At 34.9% G+C, this 25,078-nt stretch overlaps 1 protein-coding gene across 1 annotated transcript in view; it reads right to left on the bottom strand.

The window, feature by feature from the left end:
* LOC121993270 (structural maintenance of chromosomes protein 1-like) overlaps window positions 1–24,036 on the bottom strand; it is a 35,244-nt gene extending 11,208 nt beyond the window's left edge. The window contains exons 1-9 of the mRNA XM_042547998.1: window positions 23,434–24,036; window positions 18,020–18,256; window positions 14,195–14,428; window positions 13,860–14,098; window positions 5,844–6,110; window positions 5,419–5,689; window positions 1,227–1,351; window positions 270–379; window positions 74–181 (exon numbers count right to left, since the gene is read on the bottom strand). Coding sequence (XP_042403932.1) covers window positions 74–181; window positions 270–379; window positions 1,227–1,351; window positions 5,419–5,689; window positions 5,844–6,110; window positions 13,860–14,098; window positions 14,195–14,428; window positions 18,020–18,256; window positions 23,434–23,871 — 2,029 coding nt within the window. The 5' untranslated portion in view covers window positions 23,872–24,036. The remainder of the gene's footprint in view (window positions 1–73; window positions 182–269; window positions 380–1,226; window positions 1,352–5,418; window positions 5,690–5,843; window positions 6,111–13,859; window positions 14,099–14,194; window positions 14,429–18,019; window positions 18,257–23,433) is intronic.
* Window positions 24,037–25,078: the final 1,042 nt, after the last annotated feature.

The raw sequence follows: 25,078 nt of genomic DNA, 5'->3' as shown, positions 1-25,078 counted from the left end.
TAAATAATATCCAGGTGGAAGAAAATAAGATTGTTCTTGAACAAAGAGACAAAAAGGCAATGAACAGATTAACCTTCGATCGTGCTATCATCCCACTTATTTGACTTGGCTTCCATTCCACCACTTAACCCGCCAGTCATTGTACCAGATTTTGTGAGGAGAATTCCATCAGTGGTGACAACTAGAGAGACATTAAGAGAAGTAGAATACAACATAATTATACAGCACAGTGAGTAGGAATCATATCATCAGATACATGAAGCACTTACCCTTATACCTCTCTCCTGTCCAGCTTAAAGCTTTAGCTTCATCAAGCTTATCACATACAAGAGTATTCCCAACAGCATACAAGATGGCTTTCTCCAAGGATCGATCAAATGTGAAAATGTTAAAGGAACAGATGACTAGTTCAGGTTCGAAATGACCAGCAGAAAATAGATTTAAATGGACATTTCTGAGAATCCGTAAACCACATCTATATGCACACTAAGAAAATGAATAGAAGAAAAAGCAAGAATATCTGATGCAATTTATTAATTTATTTTGGCCAAAAATAAGACACAATGGACTGCTTTCTTCTGTGCCAATAATAAATTATAAAACAGCAATGGCAAAGCCCTAACATTAAGAAGAAATAATGTATTAACTTACTAGTTTGTTTTGTGCAAAAAATAAGATACATGAACAGCTTTTTCTGCAACAATAAAGATTACAAAACAGAAATGGAAAAGCCTTAGTATCGAGAAGAAATCATGAATTAGCTTACTACTAATTTTTAAAAAAAAATGGTTAACCCAATCAAAAGCGAAAGAGAAAGAAAATTCAGAAACAATTGAATGATGGAATGTGCTTAATTTCTTAACATGCAATAAAAAAAGACAGAAAGAAAGAAAAAGGAGGAAGACAACACCAGACTAATGCACATCCTTGACAAAACTAAATAAAACTGCATATTTAATATGAAATATATTAATAGGATGTGCAACTACATAACAGATTGGAAAAAAAAACGACAGGTGGGGATTCACCAAAAATATCAATTTTATTGTTGCTCTGACCATATATGTAAAGATAGTGTTTCATCACGAGGGAATGAATAAATGATAATAAAATGTCACAGGTAAAGAAAAGATATTGATCTATCATCACAAAAGTATAACTATACATTTTTGCTATTGAATTGCAAAAGATAAATTCAATTTAAAGTTTTTCAACAAATAGGATATTGTATCACATCAAAGACCAACTGTGCAGTTCCGCCTAGATTACGCAATTTCTCGGTTATTGGCTTCACACGGATTGACTGCAAAGGGATGAATGTCTGGGGAGGGAGTCGTTGCTCCTTCAAATACTAATATCAAAAGAAATGTCAGTTAATCTAAGAATAACACTTGGTATATTATTCTTCTTTAAACTCCATACCTAAAGCAAAAAAAGCAATAGATCTTAAACTAGGTTGTGAAAAAATAGTACCAATAGAATAATCAAAAAGCCTAATCGTATTTGTCATATTGATAGGATAATTGGATCCAAATCATCAAAGAACTTTAAAAAAAAGGAGAAAAATAAAGTGTGTTTGGTGTATCAGATAACATAAGATCTACAAAACCATAATAATGATGCATTATGATTCGTTCTTAATCATGATCATGACAAAGTCATGTTTGTCACAACTATTTGAGATCTGAGATTGGCACATAAATTTTATCTCTTCATGAACTCTATGAAAACCAAGGTTTGCAATCTCGTTTCAAGTTGGGATTTTACACTTGGCCAAAACAAGATGTTTTGTTACCGAAAACATCAAAATGCAGGGAAGAAATTGGAGAGCAGAAAGAAAAGGAAGATCAGAAGAATGGAAACACAGAAAACTCTAATGGCCTAACTTCATCACACAGTCGCCTTGTGGAAACTTGCAGCAACATCTCGGCAGCATGTGGAAGACTGGAACTCAGAAACATCATGGAAGCTTCATGGTCATGTCGGACATCTTGTGAAAGCTTCATCATTATCTCGAAAGTAGTAGAAGTTCCATTGTCATCTCGAACAGATCATTGAAGCTCGAACAAGTCATCAAAACTTCGTTATCATCTTCGATAGGTCGAGGAAGCTTTGTCGTTGCGTTCGAAAACTTGCAGTTGCAATTGGTGCCCTATGAGTTTTCTGATCATGGAAGTCTCAAAGTTTTCTATCTCGAATATTCTGCATGCTTAGATTTTTTATTACATTTACTAATGTTTTCTTTGGTCTCAACCTATCTATTGCACCTTACACTCTGATAGGTATAGCTTTTATTCCAACTATAACTAGTGATTTTTGACCATTTCAATCTAGTATTCACTCTGATTTTATTATCCCTTGGAGCTCTTAGATATTGATATTTTTATTTTATCCTTTCTTGTAGCTCTGCACATCCATTTTCTCATCTCTGCAATGTTATATTTTTGTACACAACAGTCACATAAGACAGAATATTTTGACCACCCATTCTTTGTCAGATTAATAAATAAAATATTTCATGATACAAGTTATAACTAAGTTTTACATTGTGTATGTAAGTGATAGCTGACCTAAATGTGATTTAGGATTGATTTGGGATTAATTCTGATTTTGAACCAATGTGGATTATGATTAAAACAGGATTAGTTCAAGTTGGATCTGGTTTGCTCTATATATATATATATATAATAAAATTGGTTTAGACACAATTTAGATTTAATTGATGAAGGGTTGGTTAAGTTCAATAATAATTAGTAAAGGAATGGAAAGACAATGGATCTCTTGGACACTGACTGTCAAGAAAATACTCAAGCATTTCTTTTTCTTAAGCATGAGATAAGTGTGTGCATGGGTGTTATTTTCTGATTTTTTTTTTTGTCTATTAATTGATATTGGGGGAGTGGGGAGTGAATCAGTAAATTACTGAAATTTGCATCAACAACGATCTTACTGGAAATTTAAAAGCTCATTTGGGGTTGATCAGAGTTTGTTTGGATTCAATTTGGGGTTTAATTAGACTTCTATAGGGCAAGATGCAACATCGGCTTCCAATCTGGACTTGAGTTGAACTTCAAATAGATGTTTTATGGATGAGCCAAAGTTGAACCAGATCAAACCTATTCAATGGACTGGTCCAATTTAAGGTTTGTTGGTTATTGAAGTTTAACCAAGTGTGAGGCATTGCCAAGAATTTAACTAGGTGCTAGGGGCCGCAATGAGAACACTTTGCATTTTCTGCAGATTTATAGTAGTTAGATTTTGTTTTATATTGTAGTTCCTCTTTTATTTTTATATGTTAATTTTAAATGAATATCGGTACTTGCTTTAACTCTTTATTTATGCTTTGAGTATTGGAGTTTGATTCGTGTTGATACGTAACTTTCATCGTCTCTTGTAGTCTGTATGTAAATCAACATCAAGAGCATTGCCTATCATATCATTGATGTGTTATCTCTCAGCGCCTTAAATTTCAGTACCTTCAAATTGTATCAATTGAGAAATCATGCTGTGCTACAGCAAAAAAAAAGTGAACCGTAACAAGATGTGGCACCTTGGTACCAACAGCAACACAAAACAGCGTTTTCAGTTTCTTTCTAAAATTGGCATGATTAGTTTAAAGATTCTAAAAAAGCAAACAGAAGCATGCAACCTCATGATGTTGGTCAGATAGGCACATGGTTTATCCTATTGTTGCAACATCATTGTTAAGGGGAAAAAACATTGGCTTCTTCCTTCTCAAGAAATCCTAAAAAGCCCTCTACTTTTATTGATTACTGATGCATAGGAGATATTAAGTAAGTTCTTGACCCCCTTACATATGTACTCTCTCTAACACTTCACCTCAACTTGGTTCGAATATACTATGGAGACTAACTTGTTACAAATACATTCGACTATTCAACTGATATGTTTTGGAATGACGCACGCCAAGAGATGATGTATCCAACTTCAAATGTTTGTACAATGATGCATGCAGAGAGAGGACAGATGCGTTCGCGAAATGATGCAACAGAGAGAGGAGAGATAAAATTTGTGGAATGACACACATGCGAAGTAGGGCTTATTCGCTTGAGATCTGTGGAATGAAGCACATAAAGAGATTGGTCACATAGGCTTGAAATCTGTGGAATGATGCACTTAGAAAGATAAGGAAAGCAGACTCAAGATGCATGAAATAACATGCATGCAAGGGCTTGCTTGCAAAGATAATGCATGAGACATAAGCTTATGCAAGCAAAGAAGTTCACGATGTTGGCATTGCTTCCAACCTTTGACCGACAACTAGAAACGGAAGGACAATATCTGTAGATGATAAAGAGCAACGTGAAGCCCTTTCATCGTATACATACAAGATGGCTGCCACATCATGCAACAACTAAAGAAAGTTACAAATCAAAGGAGGAGCATTGGCAAAGACAAATCGCACGGATTGAGACAAATAGATAGATCGGAGAAAGTGGAGGAATCGGCAGATGGATCTTGCAGCGTGCAAAGTTGGATGAAAGTGGTGGCTCAAATACAATGTGCAATGCTCAAACAAATAACGAAGGCCAAAAGAAAAACATCGGCAGGAGGGATGACGTCGAAGATGAGACAACAACGTGGGCTAGACATGAATGACATTCGCAGTTCATCATAGGCTAAATGAGGAAGCTCACATCAAAGCACACTGATTGGTGCAGAGAGTGGTTACACAAAGGAGAAGATAGACGTGATTCGTATGAAGGATTGCCAGAGAGTGGAATGTGAGGGGTATATTAAATTTTCACAATCATGAGGCATAATACATAAGAAAAATAAGCACATTGGATAACATAGCAATCCAAGTTTTGATTATACATCTCGAGCAATGACTTCAGCATAACCAGCCACTCCTCAGAACCTATGGTTTTTGGTAATTCAGTCTCTTCAGGAATTGGATTGCAGCCTATAAATATCGACCTCTGTGTATTAGATAAATTGAGAAATGTTTTGTTCAAAAGTTGATATTCTACCTATATGTGACACAAAATAAATTAGAAGGATAATATCCTAAAAAATAGAATACTTTTCCTATTTCAATTACATTCCAGAGTACCCTGGTCCTAAAGCATCATGACTGTTAAGCAAGGATTAGCATTTAGCTATTAAAGATTTAACAATGAAATGTGTATTATAAAAAATATATAATAATAATAATAATAAAAACAGTGGTCATACAAGAATACACAATTACTCGATGAAACATGACAGAATACTATAGGTCTTTAACAATTTTATTCATCAGAAGTCTTTACCAAATAGACTATGATTTAGAAACCTAGTTTTTTTAAAGGGAACTGGTAGCTTAGCCATAAGAAATGTATTTACTCAATAGTTGAGACCAGAAAAGACAGCAAAGAAATTCTAAATAGAATATTAACCTTCCATAGGAAATACCTTGATACACTCTTTTCCTGTATTCTCATCTTCAACCACCACAGCATCCATAAATTTACCCATAGCAACCGTGACAGCGAGGTTATATTTCTTCTGTGAGGGACGGCAAAGTTCAGTCATACGACCATGAACCCCAGAAAAAAGCCTTTTGAGACTCTGAACAGTTTCAGAGAGCCGAGCATCTCGCTCACTTTCATGCTTATCAGCTTTTAGCTCACGTAATTGAAGATCTACTTCATCAAGTTTCTGTTTTAGACTCTGATATTTTGACCTGAGCAAATAGAAATGGAAGACAGCATGAGACATGAAGTAACATCACGAGGAATTTATAGAGAGTAAGTGTTTAGAATTTTAATCCATGTTAAATCTCCAAAGGAACCAGAATACAAAAAGCTCAACTTTAGAAATGCAGGCTATCTACTAACCCTGAACTCTGGCGATCTTTTGTAATCTTACTCAGTTCCTTCTTAAGCTTTTCAAGCTCCTTCTTATACCCTGTAACTGAATCGGATAATTGCTTTAATCTTTTATGGGAATCATCCTCTTGAGAGGACAGCTCTCTTTCTCGATTAAGCAACTGCTGAAGATTTTCTTCCAAATTCTGTTCCACCTCTATGTTTGCATGTAATTGCCTATCTTGAACATCTTTTTCATCTCTTAATTTAGCAGTCTTCATTCCCGCCTCTTCCTTACTGTAGCATCAAGAACCACATATATAGTGACAAGAAAACTTAATCAACAAGAGCCAAGCATATCAAGCCAGAAAGAAAATCATATGTTTGTTGCCTTAGCCCCACAACATGAATTACTAGAGTTCAACTGGGTATTTAAAATTTGAAACAAATGCCTAGCAATTGAGATGATACAGTTGTAATCTCTAATGAATGACTTCGCAACTAGTACTGCAAATAAGCAAACTTTGAAGAACAAGATTGATACTCAACTTGTTTATGTTCATATAGTATAAAAATAACAAAAAAAGAAACAAGCTAGAATATTTTTTTAAGCTCAATAAGATAAATCAACATGCTTGAGCAAACTAAGTACATTAGCATTCATGGACATTTTTATTTGTAAGCTTGTCAAAGTTCATTTACAGTCACATATTTATGCAGTATAGTGAAAAAAATCCCAATAGCAATCATCTATAACTGTAAAGTATGGTCAGGTGAAGGCATAAACAATTTTAGCTTATGTTATTAACAGTACTTAGGTGTTTTAGTCAAGGGATTGAATTGTATACTAATATGTGGCTACTTTAGATAGTTTCAGGAGCCTTCTGGAGGGCTAGGTGCATGTCTGAGGATTGAAAAAATAAATATATAAATAAACTAATTAGTTTGTTCATTTGATGATCAAGAACTCAAAAAATAAACTTTTGATGATTTTTTCTAGCCAAAAACTAAATCCTATTATTGTGTAACACTAAGCTTTGCACTAGCACGCAAGTAAAACATTTAGATATTACTATTGTTGCATTATATGTTTTTCATTGTATACTTGTCATATTTTTCTGTGGATTATGAATTGGATGGAATGACTAACATACTTTGTTGGGTATACGTTTGTCGTCAATATACATATTTTAAATATTTTCCCTTGATTATGAATATTCATTGTAGCAAAAGGTTATTATGCTCACCCCAAGCGCCCCTCACAGCCCGTCCCCAGGTCATGTGAAGGGAGGTAAATCACAGGTCAGCTTATAGCTGACCGCCAAGTAGCTAGGAGGTGAGAGGAGTTTTTCCCGAGGTCGGGATTTGATCCCTGCCCTATTGTAGTAAATCTGCAACCCTCTAACCAACTGGATACCCTCGTGGGGACTGAATCATAGTCCATTTAGTAGCAACAAGGCAGATCTTCCTATAAAGAGGATCAGAAAACTAAATCTGAATCCATAATCAAAACAATAGTAGCAACAAGGCAGATCTTCCTATTATTCTTGGCATATGGCATATGAAAGACACATTCTAACAAAACAACAAACATTATTCTAATAAAAAAATTGTAATGAGACTAACATAATGTTTATGTTGAAAACCAAATACAGCCTGTTCCATCTATCCTGAACATAATTCTGAAGCAAGAAGTTCAGCCTTTACACCAAAAATGGAAGGTAAATCTCCCAGTTCTTAGTATCAGTAATGAGTCCAACCAAGCAAAACACTTCAGTATTGGTTGTATCAGATTCATGTTATTGCAATTAAAAATAATATTAAAAAATTAGGAAATAAAGAAAAATGAAAACAATATCAAATAATTAACTATGAGGAAAAATGTATTTTTGCTATATAAAGACACTAATATGTACTACCAATTTATTTAGATAGTCTGGCCATGGTGTCACACTTTATATACACTTATGTGTGTGTGTACTGTTGAAATAAAGAGTTTTTAATATTCATCATATTTCAGGAGAATTACATATGCTTATATAGCCACACAACCCTAAGCATCAACTTATTAACAAAAGATAAAAAGACTTATCTACCCTTGCTTCTCACAACACTCCACCTCAAGTTGAACATATATATCAAACATGTTTAACTTGCTAAGAGAAGAGTCAAACACAACTTGGGGTATAACTTTTGTAAACATATCAGCAAGTTGATCCTCAGACTTAACATAAGGCAGACATAGCTCTCCAGAATCAAGTCTCTCCCGAATAAAGTGACGGTCAATCTCAATGTGTTTAGTCCGGTCATGTTGTACTGGATTATTTGCAATATTGATTGCTGCCTTGTTGTCGCAATACAACCTGAGAGGTAATTCAACCTTTAATCATATGTCTGTCAACAGAAAACTCAGCCACAACATCTCTGCAAGACCATGTGCCATGGCTCGATATTCAGCTTCAGCACTGGACCATGCACAAACATTTTATTTCTTACTCCTCCAAGTTACCAAGTTTCCTCCCAAAAAAGTGCAATAGTCAGAAGTGGACCTTCTATCATCTCGAGAACCAGTCCAGTCTGCATCAGAATAGCATTCCACCTTCAGATCACCACCTCCTTTAAACAGCAAGCCTTTTCCAGGACATGATTTCAAGTACCTTAGAATCCTGTCAACAACCTTCATGTGGATAGTTTTAGGAGCATGCATGTACTAGCTTACTACACTAACAGCATAGGTGATGTCAGGCCTAGTCATTGATAAATAGAGTAATTTTCCAACCAGCCTTTGATGCGTTCCCTTTTCCAAACTTGTAAGATCTTCCCCACTAGAACTAGTAAGATCATGATTTACTTCTATAGGAGTAGACGCTGGCCGAGAACCCAGCTTCCCTGTCTCCTTGAGTAAGTCCAACACATATTTTCTCTGACATACATAGATTCCTTCCTTTGATCGAGCGACTTCAATACCCAGGAAGTACTTCAATGATCCAAGGTCTTTAATTTCAAATTATGATGTTAACTTGGACTTAAGAGCCTGGATTTCTATCTCATCATCCCCTGTAACTATCATATCATCAACATAAACCAAAAGAATGGTAGTGCTGTCCTTTTTCCTTTTTATAAAGAGTGTATGATCAGCATTCCCTTGTTTAAAACCAAACAATATCATGACTTTGCAAAACCTATCAAACCATGCTCTGGGAGATTGTTTAAGCCCATACAAAGCTTTTCTTAGCTTGCAAACCTTTCCTTTTGTTTCAATTCCAAGTGGTGGCAACATGTATACTTCTTCATAAAGGTCACCATTCAAGAAGGCATTTTTAACATCTAACTGAAATAGAGGCTAATCATATTGAGCAACAAGAGAAAGAATTACCTTGACCGAGTTCAACTTTGCAACTGGTGCGAAAGTTTCCAAGTAATCTACCCCATATGTTTGGGTGAATCCCTTGGCAACAAATCTGGCTTTATATCTAATCACTTCACCCTCTGAGTTATACTTGATAGCATAGACCCATTTAGAACCAACCAAGTTCTTCCCCTTTGGGGGATCAACTAATTCCCAAGTACCATTTCTGTTAAGAGCCTCCATTTCTTCGTTCATTGCTTCCTGCCACCTTGAATCCCTTACAGCTTCATAATAGGAAGAAGGTATAGCATGGTTTGATAATTGTGAAACAAATGCATGATATGAAGGAGACAAACGAGAGTATGAAACATGGTTGGAGATAGGATGTTGAGTACATGACATGACACCTTTTCTAACAGCAACCGGAAGGTCCAGCTCGTTCATATTTAGAGGTGCGGTTGGCTCAACTGATGAGGATAACTGCTTCACAGGATCAGGAGCCAGAGCATCCGATTCAACCAGCCGATCAATAGGAGGTTCTTGCTTGTGTCTTCGTCGTTTATAAGTAATAATATCTGGTGAAGACTGTGCTCCCAGTGATGGAGCATCTTTTCTATTTTCTATGACATCCAGTGGAATAGGAGAAGAAACCACTTGAGGAACTTGAGGAACGACCACTTGAGGCACAAAGGAAGAGGTAATATTCTCCCCCTGAGGATGAGACTGAGGAGAATAATAAGACTCAGACTCAAAGAAAGTAACATCCTTCAAGATATATCACGTCCTAGTAATAGGATCAAAGCACTTGTAGCCTTTCTGGCAAGTGGAATACCCTATAAAAACTCCTCGTATAGAACGAGGATCAAGTTTAGAGGATTTGGGACCAAGAACATGTATAAAACAAAGTGAACCAAAAACCCGAGGTGTAAGGGAGAACAACTCTACGCTAGGATGAAGAATAGTGAGAGGACACCGGTTCCCGAGACCTTTAGATGGCAATCGATTGATGAGATAAGCAGCGGCAAGAACAGCATCAGCCCAAAAATATTTGGGTAAGTGACGTTGAAATAAAAGTGCACGGGCTGTTTCAAGAATATGACGATTCTTTCTCTCGGCCACTCCATTTTGTTGTGGTGTGTAGGGACAAGATGACTCATGAAGAATTCCTGAGTCTTCAAGAAAAGTATTTAGAGACTGTGCAAAGTACTCACGGGCATTGTCAGAACGAAGAATCTTCACCTTTGAGTTAAATTGGGTTTCAACCATTCTACAAAAATTTTGAATGAGACGAGGAACTTCTTCCCTGGTTTTCATCAAATACAGCCATGTACAGTGGGTGTAGTCATCAATAAAAGATAGAAAATATCGATAGTCATCCAAAGAAGTCACAGGAAAGGGCCCCCACACATCCTAATGAACAAGATCAAATGGAGACAAACTCTTCTTTAAAGACTCAGAAAAATGTGTTCTTCAATGTTTGGATAACTGACAGATTTCACATTGAAATGACTGAAGAGAAACAGAAAGGAACAGACTAGGGAATAAAATTTTCAAAGACTGAAAAGACAAATGTCCCAACCGAGAATGTCATAAAAGAATTTCTTGATGCTTAGTTCCCAAACACTTGGCTGCAGATTTCAGAGCAGATGTTGTTTCAAGCTGATAATAATAAAGACCCCCTACTTCACGGCCAGTCTCAATCGTCTGCTTGGTCTCGAGATCCTGGAAGACACAATGATCAGGGAAAAATGTTACGGAGCAGTGTAGTTGTTTAGTAATGCTACTAACAGAAAGTAAATTAATAGAGACGGAAGGAACGTGAAGTGCAGAGGATAGGAAAAAATGATCTGTAAGTTTTATGGAACCTTTGCCAGCAACAGTGGCTTTGGTTCCATCTGCAATGATCACCTTCTCCTGCCCAGAGGGTAAAGAATAAGAAATAAAGGAGTTAGCAGCATTTGTCATGTGATCCGTAGCTCCTGAATCAATGACCCAAGGGCTGTAAGAACTGGACCAGTAACACTTAATCTCAGGCCACGGATACCTGTGTGCGCTTGAAATGGAGTAGAATCTGCAGGAGTAGAGGCCGAAGATGAAGCCTGAAGCCGAGAGAGAAGATGCTAAAGGTTAACAATATCAGTAGAAGACAATCCCGTGATAGCGGACACAGAGGAACCAATAGTCTCTTCACTTTCTAACTTTTGGATAGCAATATTACTACTATTAGGAGCCTTCTTAGCATTGTGCTTAAATTTTTCAGGTTTCTTTTCCGGATATTTTTCCCAACAGAAATCTGAATCATGATTAGCTCTCTTGCAGTGCCGACAAAATCTATCCCCTTGTCTTTTAGTTCCCCCAGGCCGAAACTTGTTTGCAGAACCAATAAAGACAGAGGTCTCCCCAATCGGAGGACCTCGAGTGGAAATCCCCTTGTTGTTCATGGTCCTTTTTCTACCTTCTTCGCTTAGAATTTTGTAGTAAACCTGTTCTAGAGGAGTAGGATCAAGACCAAGAATTTGCCCTTTTAAACTCTCAAACTCTGCAGTAAGTCCATCTAAAAATTTAATAATTCTGTCTTTTTCCAGAAGCTTTAAATATCTCTGATGATCATCAGTGGAACTCCAATTTTCCATCCGGTAGTAGTCAAACTCATCCCACAGTCCCTTCAGAGTAGCAAAATAGTTGGTGACTGACATAGAACCTTGTTCAAGTTTGAAAATTTGACTGCTGATCTGATAAGTACGCAGCATATCATGTCTACGTCCATACATCTGCTCCAGTGTCTTCCACATGTCGTACGCTGTTTTGTTATGAAGAATGACTTGTTTGATGCCAGAATTAACAGAGTTAAGCATCCAAGTCATTAATTGAATATTGTCACGTCGCCAAGTGCGAAAACTAGGATCCTTTTCATCTGGTTTCACTTTAGTGCCATGAAGAATATCAAGTTTATCATGGCCTTCGACATAAAGTTCAACAGCAACTGCCCAAGATGCATAATTTGTCTCAGACAATTTTTCTGATACTATCTGAAGACCGGACCCTCCAGTACCTGCCATTGTGAAAACTGGTTGTACCTGTTCTGAAGAAGACATAGGGTTCGCAGAAATCCCCGAGGTTTCGCTAGCGTTGTCCGCCATTAAAAATTTTCTGGAAGGGGCAGCGGCAGTAGACTGGGCTGAAGAAAAAGAATTCGAGAGAAGGTGAAGTGCAGGAATTCACAGCAGTTTGAAGAAGCTGCTGCTCTCCGATGACCAGCAGATCACTGCAACTTTGCCGGTGAAGTTGGGGCGGTGGCAACCTTGTGGGCACCTTCGGGAAGAAGATCTGCACGTGGCAGAGAGAAGGGAAGAAAGCTTGGTCGGCGCCAGGAGATCGCGATGAAGAAAGGAAGAGGAAAGCTTGGTCGGCGCTAGGGCAAAGAGGAAGAAGATGCGCCGACGGCTAGGGTTAGGGTTAGGGATTGGAACTTTGCTCTAATACCATGTTGAAATAAAGAGTTTTTAATATTCATCATATTTCAGGAGAATTACATATGCTTATATAGCCACACAACCCTAAGCATCAACTTATTAACAAAAGATAAAAAGACTTATCTACCCTTGCTTCTCACAACATGCACACATAGATAAAGGGCAACCTAGTGCACGAAGCTCCCACTAATACAAAATCTGGAAAGGGGCATACCACATTGGGTATATTATATGTGCTTACCGTGCATTGCAAGAGGTTGTTTCCGCCACACGAACCCGTGACCACAAGGTCACACAACAACAACTTCACCATTGCACCGAGGCTCCCCTTCATATATATACATACACATAGATATATTATATAAAACTATCATATCATATTATTAATAAATAATTTATAAATATACATATAATTAATATATAGATAATTAAAATAATAAAACATTTTTATTATATTATATCAATAAAAAAATACTTTTTTGTTACATTTGATGTTAATTGTGTATTTGATATAATATTTAAAATTTTAGTATTTGTTCATTAATATGGCTAAGATTACCTATCAATTTCGTGAACCATTGCATTGACCGATATATGCAGGGCTAAACCAATGTAAACATTAGGCACTTTGTGGGAGTTAAGCAGGGCTACACAAACACATGTCTAAGTAGAGGGAAAATTCTACAATAGAAAATAGCTTGATTTCATAGTGATCAAGGAGCCAAATAGCATAAATACGTTGGATAAGTGTTTGCATGCTTTAATGCACATTTGTACAATGTTAAACCAGTACTATTACAAACTCCAACATGGATGATACTTGAAACTTTGCCTCTACATATGCAATAGTCCTCTATTCCTTTTCATCTCCTTGCTCCCCTAACTATATAATTCACTAGCAGAACCATGCATCGACACTTTGGAATGGAACCCAAATTGTCTCATTTTGATTAACCACCAAAACTCCAACTTAGAATGAGATTTAAAGATTTGATTATGGAAATATGATTTTCAATTGTAAGTGACAGAAATTTGAAACTCTTTCTGCAATCCTAACATGAACAGAATTCTCATCATTCACTTTGCTTTATATATATATATATATATATATATAATCAACCACACCACATATCACTTCATTGCCAAGAAAAATTCATATCAAATCGGATGCCAAACATAAGAGTAGAGGCAGTAAAAGTTACTAGAACTAAAGGGTCGGCTTACATTCTGTGATATTCACTTAGTTCATCATCTGCTAGTTGAAGTTTTCCAAAACCCTGCTTACCCTGCTCATTGAGCTCATGAATAGCTTCAGTGATATCTTGCAGATCCTTCTGCAGCTTAACTATTTCCTCTGCATGCTTCCTTTGATCTTTTTTCTTTTTCTCCAACTCTTTTAAGCTGCTTTTAATCTTTGAATTAATGCGAGATTTTTCCTCCTTCAATTTCAGAAGTTCTGGTTGCTGAGAAAGATGTGAAAATTTTAAGTATACAATATACAACTTGACAATATAGCAAATTAATTAGGAAAGAATATATGACCAGCAGACTAAACATACCTTCTTATCAAGCTCAAGTTTCAACTTTGCAATTTTCTTTTCCCGTATGGACAGCTCTTTGAGATAGCCAGCTTGTTCTTTCTTTTTCATGTCTGCCTCAGAGTCACACTCCTTCTGTAATGAGAGAACTTCCTCCAACTTTTTCTTTTCTTTATCAAGTTCATCAGAGATTTTTTCCATCTCATTTTCAATATTGAAAAGTTGCCATAGGAAATGTTCTATCTTCAAAGATTTCTGCAATGTGCATAGTAAGTACATCTTATTTAATCACGAAACAAACAAAAATTGGCAAACAATTGGCAAATGCAGAAATACACTGAACAAGCATTTCGCTGTTTTTATTGAACAACTAATTCATCTGTTGCTTGGATTTTCCTGTAACAATGAGCAAAAAAATTTCTGCTAGGACTGGATGAAAATTATATAGACCTCCAACAAAAGAATGATGATGAAAGTGGCACCCTGCGCCTATCAACTCCAGATTGATCATTTGACGCAGAAAAGAGAATCATTTGAATTATGAATCCCAGTTCTAAGATGTTAATAATTATTGCAATGTGGTTCGTTACTTTTGAACTGGTTTTTTTTTCTGGGATTGGTAGTAAATTAATATGGATAATTGTTTATTTAGTTTTTGGGATCAAGTATATTCAAACGTCACTGTCTTATCTGAAAGTCACCTTTTTGTCTCCTATGTAATCACTCCTTAGTGTATTTACATAATACTCCATGAGACCAACAAGTTAAGACTTGTCATGGCTTACTTTTAAAATTCAGTAAATCCTATCTTTGTGCTAAAACCAAGATCAACAAGCAACTGCAACTGAATGTACTATTCCTCTCAAATCATTTCACTGTTAAATTTTGTGAAAATAAGAACTGCTTCGGTCTTTTTGAATTTGTTGATTGTTTCTGAATTATGTCATTTATAATTCAATTACTTCTTTAGATGGCTTCTTTAAAATTTATCAACTCTTTCTAAGTAGACTTGACTCCCTTGCATAATCCGACTTGAAATTATGAACTAATGAAAGGGTTTGTACATTATAGGCCTAGGATGAATGAAATGATATCTATTCATGTATGCTTATGGCAATTGGGTCTAACATCATTAATGAGCGGATTCATTCTTATGCCAAGTCGCTGCAGTAAGTCTCATAAAAGGCCTAATCTGCATCATGATATTTACTAAGAGTTGTCTGTGAGATGGCAGAACCACCATTAGGTTTGTTTCCAATCAAGGGACATTTCTGGACAATAAGTACCATTTTGGATCCTCAGGACATCAAATTCTAATCAAGGGAGATCATACAATTGATCTTTAAACATAGCTAATTACTAGTTTTTTATCTTTATAATTAATTCAATATTTCCTAATAAAGAGTAACAGCATCATACTAATATTTGATAAGTTTTATGCCACAAAATAGGCACTTGTTGGCATCCATTTTATATTTTTACCACATGTAGGCCAAAAATGTAATTTAGGGCCATTTCTAGTCATGGTTGCATTTATAGATTTATATTTAAGGCTCAAACTGCATGAGTTTGCAATTTGCACACCATTTACAAGTGATCAAATTCAAACCCTCAACTACTAGCATTTTCTATATAACCAAGCTTACCCTTCATGAGTACCAGGTTGGCGTGAAGTCATGCATGACCATACAGCCCTTTCCGAGCCAAGTAAACTCGCTAGCCCTCCCAATCCGGTGCATGTCTATTAAAAAAAATGGCATCCCTAAGATTTAAAATTTAGAGTCGTATCGAAGTTTGGTGTTTGACCAGAATGATAAGGTTTTAGTATTCTATTGTATCATGCCAATATAATTTTAATACTTATTTAATTTAATTGAATTATTATTAGTAGCATAATTAATTTTACTTAATATGCATAATTTGTAATTATAATTAATTGTTTAGTTAATAATTAATTATATTGTTAATACATATTTGTTCTTTTGTTCATTATTTTGATGGCTCCGATTTTAGAATTATAAATGTTTGTATCCTTTACCTTTAATTTTTATCTTTTAGTTATATTTATTTCATTTCATAATAATTCACACTAATTTATTCAATTTTTAATAATGTAATTTTGTTGATGATGTAGTTTTGTTTGGATTGAGATACCTTTATTAATTTATGTAAAAGTGTTCAAAATTTATTTACAAACATTTAATAGAGCATTCAATATCACAATATATTCTTTTGATAAAACCCTAAATAAAAATACACTTAGGAGCATTAAAAATATTTAAAATTTTATCCTTTAACTTTAATTTGATTTGTTTATTCCTGTAACTATAATTATCGGATGGACAAAAAATAAAGAGATTAAAAAAAATTAAACTTTAAGATGTATAATATTATATCTAAATTTCTAAAAAGTAAATATACAAAACTGGATTTGAGCTTGACTCAATTAAATTTGAAAATGTTAGGTTCAAATTTTTCTTTGATAAATCACATTCAAATTCAAAATTTGTTTTTTAAAAATTAATTTTATCTGAACTAAAATGTGTGGAAAAAATAATTAAATTAAATTATTTTTCATTTAATCAAAATGGAATGTTGAATGTTAGTTATTTGTTCACACTTAAATTAAACCTGAACGAAAACATAAAGGAGGACAACATACTCAACATGTAATATTGACCCCTAGCTACTAATTGCTTGCTCAAATAATTACTCTGGGTGTCACCATTACAAAAGTTGGAACATAAAACAATATTAGATATGAAACTTTATCCTATTCAATTTTTTTATTTTAAATTAATTTTAAAATTTTTCAAATAACTAATGAGGATAAATCAAATTAATATTTTAGGTTTATAGTTGCTTTAGGGTTAAATAGATCTTATCAAATAGATATGATAATTTGGATCAAGTGGGTTTAAACCAAACTAAACAGGTTAGATATAGAAGAGTTTAGTTCAACTATATTTAATTAGGTTAATTGTATTTCATAAGGTCAGACATTTTATAATTATTTAATTAAGTTATATTTTTCTATTCTCTCCCTTTTCTCCAAGCATTTTTCTCTTTCTTTTCTACTTTCCCCCTTTTCTTTCCCAAGGTTTCTATGCCAAGTGTTTTGTGTACCAGTAGTTGATGAAACGGTAAACTCTACAAGTGTCAATCAGCATGGCTCAACACTTGAAAGCTTATCCTGATCATAAACAACTTGATTGTTTTGCTCCATCTCACGTTACCCACTTTTTATGGCTAATTAGGATAGCATAAAAATTTTCTAGCAAGCATATAATTATAAATTGTATCTAGATATCTTTTTTAGAAACAATGTTATAGTGACAAACTCTTTGATACTTAAATTCTTCATCTACACCCTTCGTACTCGTGTCAAAATTGAACACTGTCACTCGGAACCAAAGCTTCACACTCATATTCATCATGTGAAAGTTTTAAATGTAGTTTTGTTAATATATAAACATACACAAATGTAAAAGGTCGTGTGTTGACTAACAATACATATACAGGTAGAGGGGGCTATCTACGGCATCCAATTGGGAATAATCCACGTTAAATACAACAACAACCAAGCTTTATCCCACTAGGTAGGGCTAGCTACTCCACCACATTGAATAAGAGTCGTAATTCTTTAAGTCATAATTATTCTCCATCATTGAATAATTGAACAAATAACAATTAAATTAAAAGGCACATAAATAGGTACTAATGATCTAGAAAAAGAGCAACTTTCAGGTTAAGACTTAAGCCTCAAGGACTCAGGTGATATTGAAGACAACTACAACCATAAGACGAAAGAAAAAGGAACAAAGATACAAATACAATTACACGCACCAGCTCTTCTTGTAGAAGCATGTGTTTCTCTGCCTCTTCCTTTTGTGCTTTCTTTTGCTTTCGCTCCATCACGATTGTTCTCTTTTCCTGATAAACAAGTGCTGATTTTTCTTCAGCCTGAGCTTTCTGCTCCTCCAAATCCTCATAATCTTTCTTAAGCTCATCAGATCCAGAAATTTGTTCAAGCAGAGCAGTAAGTTCTTTAGGATTCTTTGAGGCAATTGACTCAACATCACCCTGTCACAGCTTGTGAATGTATAATCACAAAAATAATCATAACCTACACACTAGTGCTAGAGCTAAACACGCTTGCAAGATGAAACCAGTGTTCTTTTTCTAAAATAATTATTGCAGTGAATAACAAGTTCAAGATAAAAGAGTAACAAAGGAAATATTTTATAGTGATAGCATTATGTTGCTAATCATGTGAAAAGTGCATAAATGTCAACAATGGGAAAGGGTAACCAAAGTAGAAGATGCCAGTCAAATCCCATAAAATAATTACAAGTATTTATCCAAGTGTACATATTGTTTTTGACAAATGTGTCAAGATCACATCTGACACATTAGTGCCAAAAGAAGTAATACAAAAATACAATCTCAAGGTAAGTTTTTAGTGTCTGGTATCGGATGGCATGAGAAAAACTCAATTAAAGTTGCTGACACGACAATGGTAAATGTACTATGTCGCCCATGCTGACATAAATTCATTGGTATTATTACAATAGATATAGGAAGATTTCTCTTCTCATAAATGACCTTTCGATTTCATTTGTGGGTCATGAGGAGGAGACTAACCACTAAAATATCAAAATGAGAGGGAATAAAAATACGAGAATCACAATATCATCCAGATAGAAAAATTCTCTTCCCATTACTCATCATTTAATTTTTGCCATCCACAAGAAAGAGATGAAACTAAAAGGAGAGGAGAGAGGAAAAGCAAATGCATCAATTAAAGCACCAACAATAACATAGAAGAGTAACACCGGAGTTGGAGAATCTGAGAGTATAAACATAGAAGAGTAACATTAGAGTTGGAGAATGTGAGAGACAAAACATCATGTACGTATGCATACTCTAGTTTTAGTTGTTGAAGATAAATACTCCAACACTAGTTAGTCCTACATGGACAAGTGTGATACTCCATTATATAAATAAATACTTTCATAATAGTTTCAGTTTTGGGGATAAATAGTTAGTCATGGTATCAAAGTCAGGTTTCCATCTTAGAACCTGTGAGTTATAGGCCCACCACACTTCCACCACATCACAAATGTCAGAGTTTTAGAGTGATATTTGTGCCCACAACTAATCAATCTGGATCAAGATTGGATCAAAGATGTCCTGTTCTTCCCTTGAACAAATTTAGAGTGGCACTGAAAAACTCGCCAACAGTGGAGCTGCACTAAATTGTCCTTCCAGTTGTTGCAACATCATTGCCATTGTGAGCCTTGATTGTGGTGGTCTAGTAATCATTGCTCTTAGCAAAGAGAGAGCCCAAGAAATAGAAACTTTGAATCTAAATGGTAACAAATGTGACAGCAGTGATTTGGTTGGTGTGTTTTCTTATGGACAGCAAATTCAATAGAAACTAGGGATATAAAACATTGAGGATAAAAGCAACAAAGATGAAAGAGAAATATTAGTAATGCCCTTAACCAACTTATTAGTTGTTGCAACATTAGTAGAACTTGTTGGTGGTGTAAGAGTAGAAAAAGAGGATATATTACAAGACATGTGAACAGGCTCTCAAATCTATAATTAAGGGAACTAGAATTAAGGAGATGATCCAAATCCATGTGCCCAAGAGAGGCCTTACACATCACCCTATGCCTCCAGTAGCCAAGGGCGACAAGCAATGGGAAGGTTCCTAAATGGAAGTGTCTCATGATCATAGCCAAGGTGTTCTTTGGACTTAACACTTGGGTTCTTCATCCACCTCCCTCTACATCCATGTCAAATATGGACACCCAGACACCAACACTCTGGTGAATTTGATATTTCTATTGATCACATGTAAAAGTTTTTTAAAATAATTAGTAATTATATCAGACACTAGGATCCACACCTTTTTAGATACTCATATCTAAGTCTGAGTAGCACAACTCCGCGAGGATCTAAATAATCAATTTTAGGCATAGTGCAAATGATGACAAACCCCGAACTGGTGCTTGGAGGAAGATCTTTCATATTTTTTGAGATTCACCCGACAATATAGGGTTAAAAGATAAAATAAGTAATTGGTTTGTCCTTAAAAAAGGAAGACTAATTCTTGAACCTTTTTCACACCCATGTCATGTCGAGATGTTGAAAATACTGCAAAATGAAAACTAATTTATCGTAGTCAATTAATAAACATGTTAATTAACCATATTCTAAAAAAGAAAGTTATCATGTTATGGTTAGCCATATTTTGAAAAATAGAAAAAAAAATGCATATCAACTTTTCTATCAAGTTATGGAAAAGTTTGACAAAAGACAGAAACATCTCCATTGTCTATTCTATGTCAAGCAATATATAAAGCAACTCCTGATATACAATAAAAGTAAGATGTGTAGGCAGATTGACTCGTTAAGTTCCTATTGAATTAAGATCTACACAAGAAAAGCTCCTGCCATCCATTGGTTATTAGAGACATCACGAAACCGTCCAAGTTAAAATATAACTTTCAAATTAAGTTTTGAATTAGTAGATGTTGCAAAAGAGAGTGGTGATATCATATGTTAAAAAAGTCCAAGGCAAATATAGATTTCGCACATTTTTGTTAAATCATGTGGCAAAAGGCGATTCGCTCACCCCAACGCCCCCGCCAACCCGTCCCTAGGCCAACACGGAGGAGGTAAATCACGGATGGCTACTAGTCATTAGTGCAGGTGGCCAAGGCATGGGGGAAGGCATGCTCAGACACGCCGAGTTTCAACCTCAAGACCTCATGTGGCAACACTTCATGCCTCAACCACCGCACTGCCCCAACGAGACACATTTTTGTCAAATCATGATCTATATAGACACAGATTTATACTTCTTTATTGGGGAAAAAAATCAAATGATATCTTTCTTGAAACAAATTAAAGGAAAAGAAGGATAAAACATCAATGATGATCAACTAAGCCCTCTAGGGGGATTTCATAAGCATAAGAAAGACCTCTAGGGGGATTGCATATGAATAGGACAGATAAATCTTATGAAAGCATCATAGAATAAGGTTTTATCCAATTCCTAGAGATTTTGTGAATTCCAAACTAAAACAATAGGAATTTCTAAATAAGCGGATATAGTTACTAATTCATGATCTAGCATATATATAATGAAATCTTCATTCTCAATTCTATGAGAATTTTTATGAAAGCATTTCATTTCTTCTCTTCCATGGAAATTTCATTTCCTAGAATGTAGTCTAATTTTTGGCCTATTTCTCCTTTTGATGATCAAGTCAACCTCTAATCAAAATAATAGAACTTGATTTTATATCATTTCCAACAAATTTAGTAACAAGCATAAAAGCCTTATTGTTGCACCAAAGAGAACCTATAATATAGGGAAATTTCCAAATGAACAATTTTATTGAAATCTTTCAACTTCTTATTTTACTATGTTCAACTCTATGTATTCCTCTACATAGAATATATTGAATGTAAATTATGGAGGAACATAACAATGCTTTTGCAATTCTAGTGACCGTTTATAAGTTATAACACAAGGCGGTTGACTGGCATATCCAATTGTGCTCCATTTGAAGAGATCACAAAAGACTTAGCTACATGATATGACACTGAGTAACTATGTTAGCAGAGAAAGGGGCCACCTAATAAAGAAAATATATCTTTACTAGGCCTTTGGCCTTAAAATGCTTAAGCAAAATTGGTAATTTATTGATGGCCTTGATATTTGTGTCAGCCACCACTTGGAACCACCCAACATAGTAAACAACTACATAATAGCCACACTAGAAATGTTTATAACATTTCTTGTGAATCAATATTGTCACACAACAAATTTGAGGTTCATTTAGTAGAAGATGGGTAGAGGAACAAGCGAACCCATAGTGACTTAACTACCAGCGGCAAAGACTTGAGATGTTAGTGCCTCCATGAAGGAAGTAGCCACACCTAGCTTCAATGTCAATTCCTAATTAGGTATCATAAACCATAATAAGCACCTTATCCAAACCAAGCTCAAGGCAAAGGGAGCACATTACACTCAAAGGTAGTAGAGTATAGGGGTTATTCTTGTATTATTTCACTGGTTATTCTTGTGTTATTTCAGTCTACTGATTGTCACGAGAAACTTTAATAAATCTCTGTGTTCATCTATCACTTTAAGATTAATGCACCACAAGACACAACATATTGGCTTTCGACACACCACAGATGAAATAAAAAAGAATACCCTATCAAAATTGTGCTCTTTGACACATATTGGCTTTCGACACACCACAAATGAAATAAAAAAGAATACCCTATCAAAATTGTGCTCTTTGACACATCAATGTCATCCTTTTTACCCTTATTCAAGACTTAGGAAATTTTCAATGTATATATGATGAAAATCAAAAGATTTTTATTGATGGCAAGCAATCAAGTAAAGCTTTTAAAAATTATATATATATATATATACTTTTGTTGAGTATGTAATAAGCATTCCCAAGAGAACTAGATTTTAGAGATCAACAATTATGATGAATTTAGTAATTATATTTTGAATTTAATGGCTCAAAGAAAATTTGAAGAAAATGAAGTTATGCAAAAACAGATCAGGATGATATTCTTAGTGAAGTTTGAAAGACATTAGGAGACCAACATATATTTAGTCATCTATGCCATTTAACAAATTTTGGGAATCAAGAAAATGCTCAGGAAAGGAAAAAAAAAGTTGTTTAGTACCTACTCATAAGAAAAAAGGTGATATATAATATTTTCAAATTATAACGGAATTATGCTTATGCTAATGATTCATATCATGAAACTTTAGAAAAGAGTTATTGGAAGGAGAATAAACTGAGGCAAAAATTGTGATGGGCTTTAGTGAAGAAGGAATATCTAGCAGCCCCAATTATGTGACAAAAAATACAATGTTATAATTAATATTAGAGCTATTATGTAGTATTAGGTGAAATAACCAATTATATTTTAAGATAAAAACACGTTAGTATATGTTATTTGCATGCTATAATTAGGACAAAATTAAGGTTAAATTATTAAAAATAAAACTAAAAGGCTGTGAGTTAAGGCAAAAAAAAAAATTAAAATGACAGGATAGTTAAGGCAGATATCTAACGGTTTTAGACAACATGGAGCTTAGCATAGATTCCTAATTTATAAAACCCTAATTTAGAGCTTAACATAATTCAACCTCAAAACAAAGCGAGCAAAACAGAACAAGATTCAAAACTTTAGATTAGAAACCGTACCTGAAAGACGAGGAAGTTTCGTGCCTTCACTAGGATGCCAATCGATTTGAGCTTCGCATTATACTCATCCCATCCCACGGCGCGTCCATCGATCCGGTACTCGCTGCTGCCAGCACTAGTGATGGCCCGAGTGAACTGGAGTTCCGCCCCGTTCGCCATGAGATAGACGAGACGGACGAAGGCGCTCCTCCCCTTCTTCTCCTTATCGCTGTCATCGAAAGCGTATATGAGGTCCTTGAGCTGGGATCCACGGAGGTGGGCAGAGCGGACACCAAGCACGAAGCTGATAGCGTCCATGAGGTTGGACTTGCCGGAGCCGTTGGGGCCGATGATGGCGGTGAAGTCGGAGAAGGGGCCGATGGTCTGCCTTCCATTGTAGGATTTGAAATTCTCGAGCTCCAGGCGGTGGATCTTGCCAGGGACGAGGATGGACGGCATGGTAAGCGGAACCCTAGTGGGTGAACTTCCGCAGGTTGTTAGAGTTAGGGTTCGGAGATAAGGGAGAAAGTCTAGGCGAAAGCTAGATGGAAGTACGGAAGAGGGACTCGCTAGGTTTGGACGAGTGGAGAGTCGACGAAGTAGCGATCCAAATGGAAATAGGGAAGAGAATACACTAGTGGTATCCTGGAATAAATCCCAATGGAAAATTCAGTTTGGCAAAATTTCCCAAGCAGAAATTCCTTGCGAAAGCGGAATTTTCTTTTTTCATAAGATATTCAAATTAGGTCGATTAATTTTGAGACGATGAATTCCCGATCCTATAAAAAAATTTATCAATCATCTAAATAAATCGAGAAGATGAATCATATATTAAGAAAAGTTTATGAAATTGGGACATGCACATGTGAAATTTAAAAAACTAAAGCCGAATTTTCTGAATCTTAAAATCTTTGAAAAAATATATTATGTTATTAGTTAAAAATAGTTATTTCGGTCTTTAAAATTTAATTTAATATTCAATTTATTAAAAATTTATTTATATTTGTTTAATATATATAAGATCAATTGAACAAATAAACTTGAATAGCTCGTTAAACTAAATAAATAAACTTATACACATATATGAAATTATATAACCATGGATATAGGTTTCTATTTAAACTTAATATTAAGTTTTATAAAAATAATATATGGGACTTAGCAGTTATAAAATTCATCTAGTATTTAAATAAAAGTATAAGAATTTGTATATCAATTTATACGTCTCACGTGTATATTCATAACTTATAAAATGTATATGTTATAGATAATAACTAAGAACTACAATATTATCACATACAAATTATATATGAAATTTATATAACTATGGATATAGATAAAGGATAGGGATAAAAACTTAGTATGAGATTTTATATAAAATTTATAGGAATTAGAAATTTAAACCAAGTCTTAAAGCTTCCACATTATATAAAACTCTCACCTAGAACTCCACCTTGTTGTCTTATTGCCGCTAGACCTAATCACTCACCTCACCCAATTCCACCGGTTATAGAGCTCCAAGAGAAGATAACTAAAGGAGGGGTTGGTAGCTAAGATTTAAAGGCATGTTTTCAACTATGTTAATGCTTTAAATTAGCTTCTATGTTTTGTGAATTTCGGGTATCATAGATTGAGTTGTGATGTTTTAATTTAAGTTCTTTCCTTA

Source organism: Zingiber officinale, chromosome 6B (genome assembly GCF_018446385.1).
Source record: "Zingiber officinale cultivar Zhangliang chromosome 6B, Zo_v1.1, whole genome shotgun sequence".
NCBI classification, from domain to species: Eukaryota; Viridiplantae; Streptophyta; class Magnoliopsida; order Zingiberales; family Zingiberaceae; genus Zingiber; species Zingiber officinale.
The sequence above is the reverse complement of the archived record's forward strand: the minus strand, read 5'-3'. Positions and strand labels throughout refer to the sequence as shown.